Consider the following 14,076-nt stretch of genomic DNA (forward strand, 5'->3'; position numbering starts at 1 on the left):
CTACAGTTAAATATGTAATACTACCAGGGCAACCAGGGGGAGCGAATAATGGTCGTTCCTTAAATCGTTGTCAAATTAATAATGTTATTAAACGCTTCATAACGCCTTGTAACTTTGTTCAGATCAGATGTTTACGCTAGCCGGGTTTATTTACGCCAATCTCTTTGGTGAGCAGAAATCATGGTAGAGTGGGAGCTCTGTACGTTAGCCGCCTCTCAGATCCGGTTTTTCGCATGGCGGTCGATCTCCTCCGAATTATCATAGCAACATCTTACGGTTTCAGAGGCTCCGTGCGCAGGTGAGACGAGGCAGCACAAACAAAAACGAACACTCACACTTATCCTCCACACCGAGGAACTGTTAACGGAGGCTCAGACACACTCCTCACCGAGCTTTCGTGTGTACTGTGAATGCGTCTTATGTGCATTCTTTCATTTGGAGGGACGTTTCCTGCTTGTGTCCCCTGACCGTGGTCGGGGAACGCAGGGGAGATCTATATTCTCCAGGGCCGGAGTTAGCGTTCCTTTCCGGGGTTAACTCCCGAGACTTTACTCCGCAGTGGTTATGTGGTGGCACACAAAATGACAGGCCGTGTGTTTGCTGAAGTGTATCCAGTTTATTGGCTGCTTACACGTTAACATCCAACTCTCTCTCCCTTTCCGCTCCGGTCGCCGTCTCTACCACTCATTCACACACGTAAAGATGTAAACAATGACAACACCCGTCTTCCGCTTTGTTATTAGTTATGTGCATTACTGAACCATAATCTGTAGTACAGGTTTACTTTTTTATATATGTATTTATTTTTCGTTGTATGTCAAAATGGCATTATATTTATTCTCTTTTGCAGTTCCACGGGTGGTTGTTTGATCAACTTTAAGGAGAAGACAGAGTCTGACTGATTATTAACTTCATATTTCCTGTTGTTGTGTAACTGTAACAAAGGTTGCTGGTGGCTGACTATACCTCACCTGTGACCGGTCGACCACCATCTGCCCACAAACACTTCAGTGGGTGTGTGTCACTCTCTGGTTCTGGTAAGTATTGTTTACACCTGGTTACATGGATTTTTTGTGTCTAAGTGGGGGGGGGGGAGGATTAATCACTAACTTTAGAGTTAAAAGTGTTTTGCTCTTACTGTATTGAAGGAAGTGTGTGCTACTCAGGATCTGCGATGAGTAAAAAGCTGCTGGTGGATGTGGACTGTGGGGTGGACGATGCTCAGGCCATCATGCTGGCACTGGCCGCCCCGAACGTGAAGCTCCTGGGCATCACCTGTGTGCACGGAAACACCAATGTGGAGAACGTGTGTAAGAACACGCTGCGCGTTCTCAAAGCGTGTCACAAACTCGAGGTGAGTGCAGCAGCGGACTTGATTTGCTGGGAAATCACTGTGTTGTTATTTCTTCGTGACATGAAATGGAATTTTGCCGGTCAAGTGACAACAGTGATGCAGCTCATGAGACTGCACAAATAATGAGTGTTTGTAACCACATGACCTGAGACAGGAACAGTCTAGTTGGTCTGGTTCGAGTTAACTTTAGAAACTTCATATCATACAAAAGCAGTCATTCACCATGATATTATGTGAAAAATACAGATTAAAGGTGACATAGACCGGAAGCTCCAATTAACACTGCGTTTGTGTGTGTGTATCTGCGTCATTACCTCGTTTATGAAACCCTAAAGTTTCAGAACAACAGTTCAGCCACTGCTGAGAAAATAGTGTTGTATTGTTTTCCTGGGCTCTGCGAAGCGGATCGGCACTTCCGTAGGTTGATGTCGTCATCAGAAATCCTCACCACTCCTCTCACCACCGTAGCGCCTCCTGGTGCGGGCACTAGTCCGGGCACATCCGGTTGCGTACATTCAACCGCAGAAGAAGAAGAACTACTCTCGTTGTAGCTGCTGAGATGCAGAGCATCCACCGTGCCAGAGGGGGAGCTGTGTATCTGAGAGCTGGCCTATCTATTACGTCACTTCCAGGTACCTGGCCAATCACAGGACAGTGGGAAAGCTCTCGTTGGCTGGCCAATCACAACACAGTCCACGTTCTGGGGGTGTGGTTTTGGTCTGAAACAGCGCGGCTGACGAGAGCGTCAGTGAGGAGATATTTTGATCGGCACGTTTGCAGCGATTAGGAGGTTTTTAATCATGAAAACAAGTTAATATATGTAAGTAGACCTCCATAACTAACATATATGTGTGATACAAGCATTCTATGTCACCTTTAACTACTGTATACAGATAATAACTTGAAATTGACAAAAGCAAGCAGCCGCCTATCATATTGTAAATAATATAGTAATGTAGTAAAAAAATAGAAATGGCAAGCGACTTCTGCAACTCCTAATGAGACTTCTGCATCCGCCTTGTGTTGACAGTGGCTCAGTGGAAGAGCTAGTAGTTTTTCAACCAGAAGGTTGAGAGTTTGATTCCAGCTCCTGTAGTTCATGCTCTGTTTGGGTTCTATTTTTGGAGCCTTGTCGGTCCTCATTCAATCACTTTTGATTACTCATATGCATGAGTTCAGACACTGTAATAACAGAAATTTCTGCTCATTTTCACCTCATGTGCAAGATTCCGGTGTTCAAAGGCGCAGCCAAGCCGATCCTAGGGAATATCCGCAATGCAGGACATTTCCACGGACAGGACGGACTGGGAGACGCCCCTGACCCCAACGCTCCAGGTCTGGACCTGATTCAGGCAGAGGGCGCGGTGTCAGCTATGATCAGGATCGTCAACGAAAACCCAGGAGAGGTGAGAGGTCTGACAGAGACCGTGTTTGTATCTGTAACTCAGGTCACACGTCTTGTTTTTATTTATTCACTCACTCACAGGTGTCTCTGGTTGCCATGGCGCCCCTCACCAATCTGGCTCTGGCTGTGAGGATGGATCCGTCTCTACCGAGTAAACTCCGAGGACTGTTCATCATGGGAGGAAACACGGAATGTTAGTAAAACTAAGTACTTTCAGTATTTTTGAAATGATTTTCCAGTCCTTCAGGCAACTCACATCTTAGGTAATGAAAGGTTGAGCTGTCATTCCACAGAACAGTGGTTAGTAACACATTTTCCTGTGGCGTGACAAAGTCAGACGAGATATGAACTTCTGGGATTTTAAAGCTGTTAGTGAAATGTCTTAGTTTAAATGTTAAATAGCTCCATGTGCCAAGAGTTATGACTGATGACATACTGTACACACCAACTCAGAGCTGGTTTACAGTGCTGCCCTCTCTGTCCATCAGTGGTACTGCAGCCTCACAGCAGGAGTCTGTTCTTTTCCTCCACTTGATTTCCTCATCTTTAGCAATTTTAAATAAAAGTAGCAGAGCTTTTCCACGTGTTTTGCATTGAGAGAAGACACAATTTCAACACAAAGGCATCTCAGTCACTTAGTAAACCAAAGGCAGTCGTGTAGGAGTTATGTGCGGTTACTCACAGGGAAACAGCTGATCAAGAGTAACGCCAACTTAGACACGTCGAATAAATCCTGAACAGAACACGGGAGAGACAGCATTTTCAGTCTTAACACTGTAATTTGATTGCTTTAAATCACCGAGTTCGTCTCAGGTCACACTGCGTTTTCCTGCATTGTTTCTCCAGCTCGAGGAAACACCACAGTGTGCAGCGAGTTCAATTTCGCCGCTGATCCAGAAGCTGCTTACATCGTGCTGAATGAGTATCAGTGTCCCACCTACTTGGCATGCTGGGAGTTCACCTGCTACAGCAAGCTGTCCTGGGTACGTCGTTCATACACAGTCGGTTTTTATAATACTTTTCATGGCACATAATAATATTCAGAATGAAAAACATCTCTGTGATGACAGGAGTTCTGTGAAGCCTGGCTGGCACAGGACACGGAAAAGGCTCGCTTCATGGCGCAGATATTCTGCTACAGCATGGATATGTCAAAAAGCGACCTCTTCGAGAAGGAGTTTGTCGCCGGCTCCGGGTTCATTTCCTGCGACTCGTACGCCATGGCGGCCGCCGTGGACGAGTCCATCATAACGGAGAGCGACCAGTATCCGGTCAGCGTAGAGCTGACGGGCACGCACACCAGAGGCATGATGGTCGTGGATACGGTGGGCTTCCTGAAGAAGACTTTCAAGGCGGTTATTATTAAGAAGATGGATCTGGAGAAGTTCAAGCAGATGATGATGGCTGCTTTGAAGTAACTAAGATCTAACATACTGTAAAGAACAAATAGACTAAAAAGGTGTCATGCTGCACCACCTGAAGCTGCAAGCACCAATTTGGTCTGACCGTCCACACATGTATACTTCACTTTTTTTCAAACCTGGAAATCAGTATTTTACAACAACATTAAAATTTTGATATAAAGTCTCTGTTTTTATTCGTTTTTTACTGTTTTCCAAATCATAAAACACTCACTCACGCATCCAAAATAATACAACACATTTACATAAGAAATCAAAATGTTTGAAGCTCCAGCCTGTGACGTAAAAGTGCTTTCGAGTGTCAGTGTGCATCGCTCTGTCATGCTTGTATGTTCTCAACATACACGGCACACACACACACACACACACACTGACCCATGGACAGAGGATCGTCCAGTATCTGTTCAACCACACGGCAACACCATCTGCCGTGAAACTGGTTCCTCAATATCCTTTTCTTCCTCTGAATCTTGACCTGTTGTCCAACTGTGGAAAGAGGACAGAGACTGGTGAGTCTTTGCAACACTGTTTAAAACATAATCTATATGTGAGGAGATATCATGTAAACCAATTAACAATATATGTTATATAATATAATATGTTATGTTATTGCGAAGCACAACTTAGGTGCAGTGTGAAATAAAGCCAGTGGGTGGCAGCAGAGATCAACTGACGTGATCCACTACCACTGCTGTTAAAGGTTAATTAAGCAGCTGTTGTAGTAAATTCTAGGTCATTATTCAAAATAACTGTGTGTCGCACGACGTATCGTACAGTAGCCTCTGTGTCATGACACATGCAGTATACAACTAGGGCTGAAACAACTACTCGATGAAGTGATGCTACACCAATCACTGTTTTGATAATCACTGCATGTTTTTTTTAAAGAATTAAAACAAGTTTTCTGATTTCTCAGCTTCTTAAATGTGAACATATTCTGGTTTCCTTGCTCCACATACCTAGGAAATCATTAAAACCAAACCATTTCGGTGTCTGAACAAACAAAAAATCCAGGTCCTTAAAAACACGATCAACATTTTCTGACATTTTATGGACAAAATGATTACTCGATTAATAGTCAATTTAATCCACAGATTAATCGATTATGAAAATAATGGTTAGTTGCCCAGAGGGATATGAACACTCAAGATTTCTCGATTTTCCGTCTACTTACCATCGACCTCTTGCACTCAAAGAATGACGTCTGCAGGGCTTTGCAGTGGCCTTCCTTCAAACACTCACTGGGCAGCTTCCCTTCCTGACAAATGAAGAAACAAGTTTAAAACACCATTTGTTAACGTGGATCCATTACAATGTATTCAAACGCACATAGGACGAAACACGAAGGACTGCTTGAATTTAAGTTTGTTCCAACACAATTATATGACACAACTTATTAGTTTAGTTTACTTTTTATTTAAAATGTGTTTTAATCTAAAGTTGATAATATGGGCTACTTTCCTATTTCAAGTTCACATTTGCCTTAGAAGTACAAAAGCCAGTCTTTAATATTGTTGACATTTGTGTTGATGCATGTCAAACCTGGGAATTTGTGTTGTAGTTTAACATTTAATTGTCATATATTAACTGCCAGGTCCTTCCTAAAACAACACATTAGACATTATTGTCTAATAATTACATTTTTAAATATATATATATGTATATATACACATACATACATATACACATGTATATATATATATTCAAAATATATAATAACAGGCAGTAATGTGTGCTAAAGAACAAGTTTGTCCTGTAGAGGGCAGCGTTTCACCTCTCGTTGACTTTGATACTTTGAAGTATTTTGGAATATACTTTGAAGTCAACGGACAAATTTGACAAGACACCAGGGCTGGACAATATTATCCATCCTCCCTGAAGGTCAGAGGCGGCTGAAGTCAATCCCAACTGACATATGGGGCTAAAGGCCGGATCACACCCTGGACAGGTCATCCGTCCATCGCAGGGCAAACATATGGAAACAAACAACCATTCACAACTACATTCATTCATTGTTTTCAAATCAATTTACAAAGCAGTCTCTGTCAGAACAGTTTGAGGATTTGAAAAGTAAGATGGAGGTGAAGAGCAGAGATTTGCAACCTCTATCTGACCAGGTTGAAGATCTGAAAGCAAAGATGGAAGTAAAGAACAAAGAGGAGCAGTCTCTAACCAACCAGGTTGAGGATTTGAAAGCCAAGCTGGAGGTGAAGACCAGAGAGGAGCAGTCTCTGTCAGACCAGGTTGAAGATCTGAAAGCCAAGCTGGAGTCACAGACCAGCGACAAGCTGGACCAACCACAAGACACTCACAAAGATGAGCTTGGGAGACTCCAACATACCAATAGGCAGCAATTGAAGCAAGCACTGTGGTGCAACACTGCAAGAGAAGCTCTTCATAAAGAACTGTGGGGCCTGAAAAAGGAAAACTTCATAATCAACCAAGAGCTGAAAAAAGAAAAGGACATGTGTCAGCTCCTCCGAGGTGAAGTTGCCAGGCTTGAGAACGAGACCAAATCATTCACGTCTCTGTCAAAAGAGAAGGAGTCTCTAGCCATCGAGCTGCAGAGTGAGCGCAGCCGGAGACTGTACCTGAGCGATGAGAGGCAGAAATACCATGACACACTATTACAAGCATTTCGGGCAGTGAAGTCCACCACAGAGACGACGGCTCGAAAGACCGAGTCTCTCGCCATTGAGCAGCACCAGCTCAATGATCAGGGGGACATCACCGCAAGCCTTGAAACAGAAATTGTTGGACTCTCTAATAGGCTACAGACGGACAGTGAGAACAGTTCACTGCAGGGAGTGATAGACGATGGAGAGGAAGAAGAAGAGGGTAAAAGAAGGAAGAGGGGAAGACCAAGGAAACGGAAGAAGCCAATATTAGGGCTGTGAATGTATTTTGCCTACCTCTACCTAGGTGAACACAATAAGCTGGTAGAAATAAAACTATTCAGGTTCTTGTGAAGCTACTAAGTGTTACTTTTGTGATAAGATGTCATGAAATAAAACCTCAAACGATTTCAACGATTAATGCATACATACATTTTTTTTTTTTAAATTGCAACTTTTTCCCTCAAATAGGAAATGAGTTGAGAATGCAGATCAAAGGCAAACAAGTTAGAGGCACTGGTCTGTTCACTGAGAGGTGTAATGCTGAACATAGTTGGGCAGTAGGGGTGAGGAGCTTTGAGAGCTGTGAGGGACATCATTACATGGAGATGTGTAACGCCTTTAATTTCAGTCTATGTCAAATGTTTTTTTTTAAAAGCACCAAAAGATGTTGCCACAGTGGAAAGTTGCACATTGTGGTACAGTACAACCTGCTGGAAATTACTAGTAGACAAAGACAATACACAGACAAAAACACACACAAGTTCACAGCCTAAACACAGTGTCACCTCTAACATTAACCACACAATTCAAATTCTAGCCTTAAAATGAACTACATCTCAAGAAACGAGGTTCTTTCTCATTAGGACCAGTCTTTGGACCCCACGAATACTAGTGGTCCTGAGAGGGTCAGGAATGGTCCTAACGAGATAACACACTCACAAACCCACAGGATGACTCAGCTTTCTCAACTGTAATTCCAGCAAAATTCATGTTCTAGTTAAAAATAAATGTATGAAGTAAACAATGAGTTGTGTTTAATTGAGAAAAATATACAGAATCCCTCAGTAATATATAGTGAATCGCCCTCTAGGGGAGTTATTTGTTGCCCCCTCATTTTAATAGAACATATTATAGTTTGACCAGAGGACATTTACTGTACTCACCTTTACGACGCAGTCGTGCCGAAGGAGACATTCTCTAAAGTCTTCCCTGATGCCCGCGCAGGGTCTGTTGTCCGGCTCTTTCTCTTCGTAATATTTCGGCATTTTGTAAAACAACCCAACACAAAATACCAGAACAACGATTTTCTTATCTGTGTCCCGTCAAATGCGAAACATTAGCTCATTTAAATGCAGAGGCAGCTGCGTTACGAAAACTCAGCCGCCATGTTCTTGAAGGGCATGATGGGAAACCGGAAATGTTTGGCGCAAAGACGTGGTGCATGCTGGGAACACTTGTAGTCGTCTTTCCAAGTGTGAACATGTGAGGGAATGAGACGAGTCAGGTGAATTTAGCGCGGTCTTATTTGTGGTTTATAAGTAAATGTGTAATAAAAAACTGTGATTATATGTGTGTTCCCTCAAACGTCCCAACTCTGTGTCAATACTCTCAAATGTGTCTCAAATCAAGGAATTTGGCTAAATTTTAGAATAATCTGGTAAAAAAAACTGGTGGAAATGTGAAATTTTTGTGTAAACTAAAAAGATAAAATGGGATTGTGTAATAAGCTCCAGCCAACACCATTCTCATTTATTTTGTGTATTAAATATGAACTGAAAAAACAATTAACATAATCTCCCAGGCTGTGTTTGGTGATCCACCTTAACTAAACTTAACTTAACCTAACAACACTGGCGGATTTAAATAAACTAAGTTATCTCAGGCACGTTTATGACTTACTTGAGTAAACGCCCTTTATCAGAGCAGTGACAGGCAGACGGATCTTTGCTTCTCGTACTTTGGCCCTGATCTTGTGTTGGCTGGGTCTCACTCGTAAATGAGATGATTTTAATCTAAATGCGACTTCCTGGTAAAAGTAAAATGTAAATAAAAATAAACAAAATTGAACAGATGATGCAAATGACACAAGCAATGCAATTAAAACCAACAAACAAAAAATATGGTCGTGACTTCTGACAACTTTTATCATTTATTTCAAAGGTGTCCATGGAAAATGATGTAGGCATTCACATGTACTGCACATGACAAAGGCACATGAACTGATGGGTGGGTGTGTGTGTGTGTGTGTGTGTGTGTGTGTGCGAGCTTGTCACGCATTAAGATGAGTTCCTCTCGTTTCTTTCATTTTGGGAGGCATCACCTGTCCTCTATCCACAAACACAGTAGGAGGTAATAGAACTGCCCATGCCATTTTCACATATTAGTTTGTATGAGGACGTGGCGTAAGGAGCAGAAGCCAGAGTCATATCATTGAAAGGCTTCAGTCCCCATAATCTCCCAATTATGTATGAAAAAACAAATCAGATTTTGAGGCAAATGTTAAACTTCTGTTGGACGGGAGAATTAACAAAAAGAAAATTCAAAACAATGTTAATAAATTACAAATAATTATCATGCATGTGAACAAGCAATGTTAGCAAAAGTTTTCACGTTTATATAAACTCCACCAAAAGGCACTTCACTACCCCCTTTGAATGAACATTGATATATATAAAACTAATAATGAATGAACTTCCACTTGAAAACAGCTTCCACTCAGAACAATTGGCCACGAACAAACACAAGACACGTCAAGTGAATTTAAATAAACTATTGAGCAAAAGAGAAGAGATACTCGTTGCTGTTTTTTATATATATAGATTTACAATCAGTGAAAGTATTAACAACCTCAGCCAAAAAGGTGCAATCTGCAATCATCAGTAGTCATAATATTGTGTCCACTAATAATAATAATAATTAAAGTAAAGTAAAAGTAAATTTTAAAGTGGATTTGGGAAGTAAGTGAAATAAGCAGATGGGAATTTTAAATACATTTGGTGAGGGGGAGGGGCCGTGTGATGGTAAAGAAAAAAGAAAAAGCAGTGCAAATCATGCTGTTTCAGATGGTAATCTGGTCCAAAAAAGGACCTTACTCACCAATTTCAATCAACAGAGATTACGTTTTTTGACATCCAATCACTAACTGGACTATTGCGTGTCATTATTCAAAATATTAGTAATATCCAGCAATTAAAGTGTGGGTAAAAGTGAGAGGGCACAGGCTGAAGTTGTGTTGCTGAGACAATTAAAACAGACCTGGATAAGGCACATTTTCTCCTAATTTTTGACCCACAACTACTTCAAAAAGTATCTATTTACAACTCTCCTACCACTTAAAACATGTGTGAAAACCACCAGCTTCACTTTCAACATCTCACTTAAAAAAAAATAATAATAAAGGGGAGCAGGGGGAAGAAAATTGAATAAAACTAAACTGGGCAACGTGCTCACTGCAGACAAAGCAATTTCACGAGAGGCTGTTATACTGAAAATAACATTTACAACAGAAGTTAAGAAAAAAACAAAAACACACAAATAAACCCAATTCTCTACTACCGTAAACATCTCTTAATAGAATAAAAATATATTTTAACCTCTTGTACAAATTAAAGATTTATTTCAAATAAATTAATTCACCTTCATAGATCGTCAAAGCTGTAATAATATATCAATATAACAATATATTCCTTCAGAGACAACAAAAAGAAATGATGCCAAGGCAATGCCTGATTGGTACTAGAGTATAAATGGACACTGAGGTCACATTCAGCCTATGTTTGTTATGGTACTTCTTCTACATAGAAGGGGATAATTACCACAAATCTACACCTACGGTCGACGTCGTCACCGTCTGGCTGCAGGCAGAACTCGGGGAGCCATTTTGGAAAAGGCCATCCTGAGTTTGTGTGTCTCAGGACAAGTGAAGCGTTTGAGACTAACAAGGATTTGAGGAGAACATCTTTAGTCTGGGCTGGTGTCGATCTAGGGTGCCGTCGTCTTTGCCGAGAACAGGGAGCGACTGGCCGTCAGTGATGACAACATTCTCGATCATCATGGCATTTTGCTGAGGCGTTAGTGACAGTGCAATGTCCCAGCTTGCCCACAGGTGGCAGCATTGAATAACAGTGAAAGATCTGGCAGCATCTACACCAGTGGCCAGGTGACTGACTGACTGACTGGCCCCCCCCCTCTATCTCCAGATGATTTCTCATTAGTCCAGGTTTCCTCTGATTGTAGCCACAGCTGAGAACAGGTCCTCACTCACTCCGTTGTTCTTCAGACAGTAGTATTAATCTCACAAATGAATTAAGAGCACAAGAGTGAGGAGGAGGAGGAGATGGGGAGAAACTAATCGTCGGGAAGCGAAGTAACAAGGTACGTTAGGAAGAGAGCGGCGGGACAAAGTCACACGTCTGACAAGCTCAGAGGAGCTACTCTAGTGGGCGCTAATGATTTCACTGCTGGTTGCTAGGTGCCAGAGGCCCTGTGTAAGCAGTCTGGGAGATTTTGGTCCTTCAGGGGCCACGACTCAGGTAAGCCCCCTCCCCCCCATGACGGAACTGTCAGCCAGTTATCCTCTTTATATGTATCTGCAGGAGGAGAGCAGAGCATCACGTGTGTTAGTTAGTGGACAGTGCAGCGCTGGAGTCAGTGGATGAGAAGTGAACAGGTGTGTGGCTTACTTCACTGATGATGGCCCACACAGCCGAGTCTTTGACAACTGAGAGCCGGAGAGCCATGATGGGATTGAAGGAAGGATCCACATTCCCTTCTGCCACGCCCTTCTTAAACTGACCTGTGTGTCACACACAGACAGACAGACAGACAGACACACATGCAAGAGTAAATATAAAGAACTGTCAAACATTTACAGGGAGAGCGCATGGTCCGTACCTGTCAGGTCAAACACAAAGGAAGAATTAATGTGACCGGACGATTTTAACTGAAATGAACTGCATTAAACTATGAAGAAAAGAAAGAAGGCCACTGTGAAAAGGAACATTTCATACAAATTCTGTACAATGCTTATAATCTTAAACCAGTGTTTCCCAAACCTCTAAAAGGAAGCCACTTTATAAAGTTGACAAACCACTGTGGACCAAAGTGAGGATAAGAGCAAATTTGTGCATAATGTTACATTTCTGAACAATTTTGAATCACAACTTCCTTGTGTTATTTCACTATTCCTAAACATCAAAATCTGAAATATTTTTAGTACGTTCATTGTGGGCTATTGTAAAAAACAAACAAACAAAAAAAAAGTGCTTGTATGCACTCATACCCTCAGTATAGATTAGAATTAGAAAGACATACCGACGGCGTAAAATCGGTCCTCTGTTCGTTTGTACTTGTCTTTGGTCTGTGGTCCGGGTTCCTGACACACAAAACACAGGGAAAGATGGAAATGAGTTGGGACACAATATTCAAAATCTTAATGACTTAATGAATTAAGGCAGCACTCAGCAAAACAGGCACCGTACTCCTGTGCCTGCGATGGAAGTGTGCATCACATTGTCAGACAGCATCGCCTCTGGCAGAGCAAACAATTCTGTCACGCTCACATTCCTGTCAATAATCAATGAGCTACGTTCACTGTAATTTAATCAGAGCAGCGTTTGCACATCCCACCAGTGTGTTGACACATAGAGGCTGTGTGTGCGTGTGTGTACTGGTATTTGTTTTTCTGGTATTAACACTGACCTTTGTCAGGACCTGTAGTGCTCGTGGAGACCAAATACCTGGTCCTACTGAGGCAGAATCTCATTTCTGCGGAACTGGTTACGTTTAGGTTAGCCTCACTTTAGGCTGCATAAATGATGAGACATGAATGCGAGTGTTTAAAAAGGGTGTGTGTGTGTGTGTGTGTGTGTGTGCACATCTTACCGTGACAGGCAGTATTTCAACTGTGGTGTTCTCAATTCTGTCTCCTGGGTGCTCCTGGTTACCACTGCGAAACAGGAACCTGTCAATCAAAGCAAGCATTCATTTGAATGTTCACACCAATGAAAGTGAGAAAATCTTCCATCCCTAACGTGACTTTCAGAGGGGTTTACAGGGTTGTGTTAATGCAAATATACACCTGTTACATAACCGGGCACTCAACTGTAACGATATTTGATCACATTTTCAAAGCTGGTGCTCCTCAGATCTCCCATTGAGGTCACTGAGGCAGCAGGTTTCTAACATAAAATTCAGGAGATGCAGAGAATTCTCAGTAGAGTCCAAAAGCAGAAACAGAATGCTTTGAAATTCAGAGCATGAGCACAGGGTAGAAATATGAGCTTCATGCTGCAGATTTCAAGAATATGGTGGACAAGATCAAGATTCAGAGACCAACTAAGGCGATAGTGCTTCCTTCACTTTGTCAGATTTTATTTAGCTTTATGGATGCACCGCATTTACTTGTATTTGCAGCCAGACAGTGGGAGACAGAACGAGAGAATGAGACGGTGACAGATTCATCAGGAGGTGACAATTCGTGAGCGGTATTCACAGAACTTGTGAGAGCACTTTTTTTTTTTGGGTGTTTTCACAGTCACCTGGAGTTATTCTATTTCCATGAGTGACAAAGAAGAACTTATTATTTCAAACAAAAAAAAGCAAACCCACCAATCAGAAAAGTACACATGTAATGCTGAACATAATTTTAGATGAGAAAAATCATACAAATCCAGTAAGGCACGGTCTCGCTTAAAGAAAATGATGCTTTGATCACTAGATCGGAGTATTGGGAACATCTTTTATTTTAATCCGATACAATCCAAATTTTTTATCATGTTATGGACAGCGTATTTCTTCACAATGGGAGAAGAATATATCTTACGGTCTTGAACCAACACAAATGTGTTGTTAACAGCTTCATATCGACATAAGACACATCACTAATGCTGATATTAACCAGATTAAAACAAAAGTTTGAATAATACAGTGCTATATAAACAGCAAAATCTCTTTATTTTACCCAGGATAAGGTCATACTCTGAACAAACAACAATTGGATTATTAAGATGTGCCTTGTTCAGATCTGAATGTTCCTTTTGGAGATGACACAGCATATGTATACATATATATATACATACACACATGTATGTATATATATACATATATATATATATGTATATATATACATATATACAGTATATATATGTATATAGATATATACACACATATGAATATATATGAGTGGAGAACTAGATGGCCTCTTTCCTGCTGCCTACCACTTACTTGCAGAGTCACTGACTGTTGTTCACTGCGCGAAAATAATATTTACGAGAGACG

The 14,076-nt window shown here is 41.5% G+C and overlaps 3 protein-coding genes across 6 annotated transcripts in view; 1 reads left to right on the forward strand and 2 right to left on the reverse strand.

Moving 5' to 3' along the window:
- Positions 1-17: 17 nt before the first annotated feature.
- Positions 18-4,332, forward strand: si:dkey-4e7.3 (uncharacterized protein LOC402865 homolog). 3 transcript variants are annotated; one of them, XM_044019651.1, is made up of 7 exons: positions 18-298; positions 946-1,037; positions 1,125-1,354; positions 2,581-2,760; positions 2,841-2,952; positions 3,606-3,742; positions 3,830-4,332. In XM_044019651.1, exons 1-7 carry the CDS (start codon positions 234-236, stop codon positions 4,175-4,177), a joined length of 1,164 nt encoding a protein of 387 aa, XP_043875586.1. In that variant the 5' UTR covers positions 18-233; the 3' UTR covers positions 4,178-4,332. The 3 variants fall into 3 exon arrangements, with proteins under 3 accessions (XP_043875586.1, XP_043875587.1, XP_043875588.1); XM_044019652.1 differs by having other exon boundaries at positions 19-298; positions 1,149-1,354; positions 3,830-4,331; XM_044019653.1 differs by having other exon boundaries at positions 19-298; positions 1,167-1,354; positions 3,830-4,331.
- A 3-nt stretch (positions 4,333-4,335) lies between these two features.
- Positions 4,336-8,207, reverse strand: LOC122765411 (cytochrome c oxidase assembly factor 5). Its single transcript, XM_044019654.1, has 3 exons — positions 7,962-8,207; positions 5,355-5,438; positions 4,336-4,666 (listed from the first exon to the last, which is right to left on the reverse strand). The coding sequence occupies exons 1-3, from the start codon at positions 8,061-8,063 to the stop codon at positions 4,625-4,627; spliced, it is 228 nt and encodes a 75-aa protein (XP_043875589.1). The 5' UTR covers positions 8,064-8,207; the 3' UTR covers positions 4,336-4,624.
- Positions 8,208-8,928: 721 nt separating this feature from the next.
- The window catches only part of mgat4a (alpha-1,3-mannosyl-glycoprotein 4-beta-N-acetylglucosaminyltransferase A), a 31,657-nt gene continuing 26,509 nt past the window's right edge, over positions 8,929-14,076 (reverse strand). For both annotated transcript variants that reach the window (XM_044017823.1, XM_044017831.1), the window contains exons 14-17: positions 12,682-12,760; positions 12,112-12,172; positions 11,481-11,593; positions 8,929-11,387 (exon numbers count right to left, since the gene is read on the reverse strand). In XM_044017823.1, the coding sequence (XP_043873758.1) occupies positions 11,361-11,387; positions 11,481-11,593; positions 12,112-12,172; positions 12,682-12,760 (280 nt within the window). In that variant the 3' untranslated portion in view covers positions 8,929-11,360. The remainder of the gene's footprint in view (positions 11,388-11,480; positions 11,594-12,111; positions 12,173-12,681; positions 12,761-14,076) is intronic.

Source organism: Solea senegalensis, linkage group LG2 (genome assembly GCF_019176455.1).
Source record: "Solea senegalensis isolate Sse05_10M linkage group LG2, IFAPA_SoseM_1, whole genome shotgun sequence".
Taxonomy (NCBI): domain Eukaryota; kingdom Metazoa; phylum Chordata; class Actinopteri; order Pleuronectiformes; family Soleidae; genus Solea; species Solea senegalensis.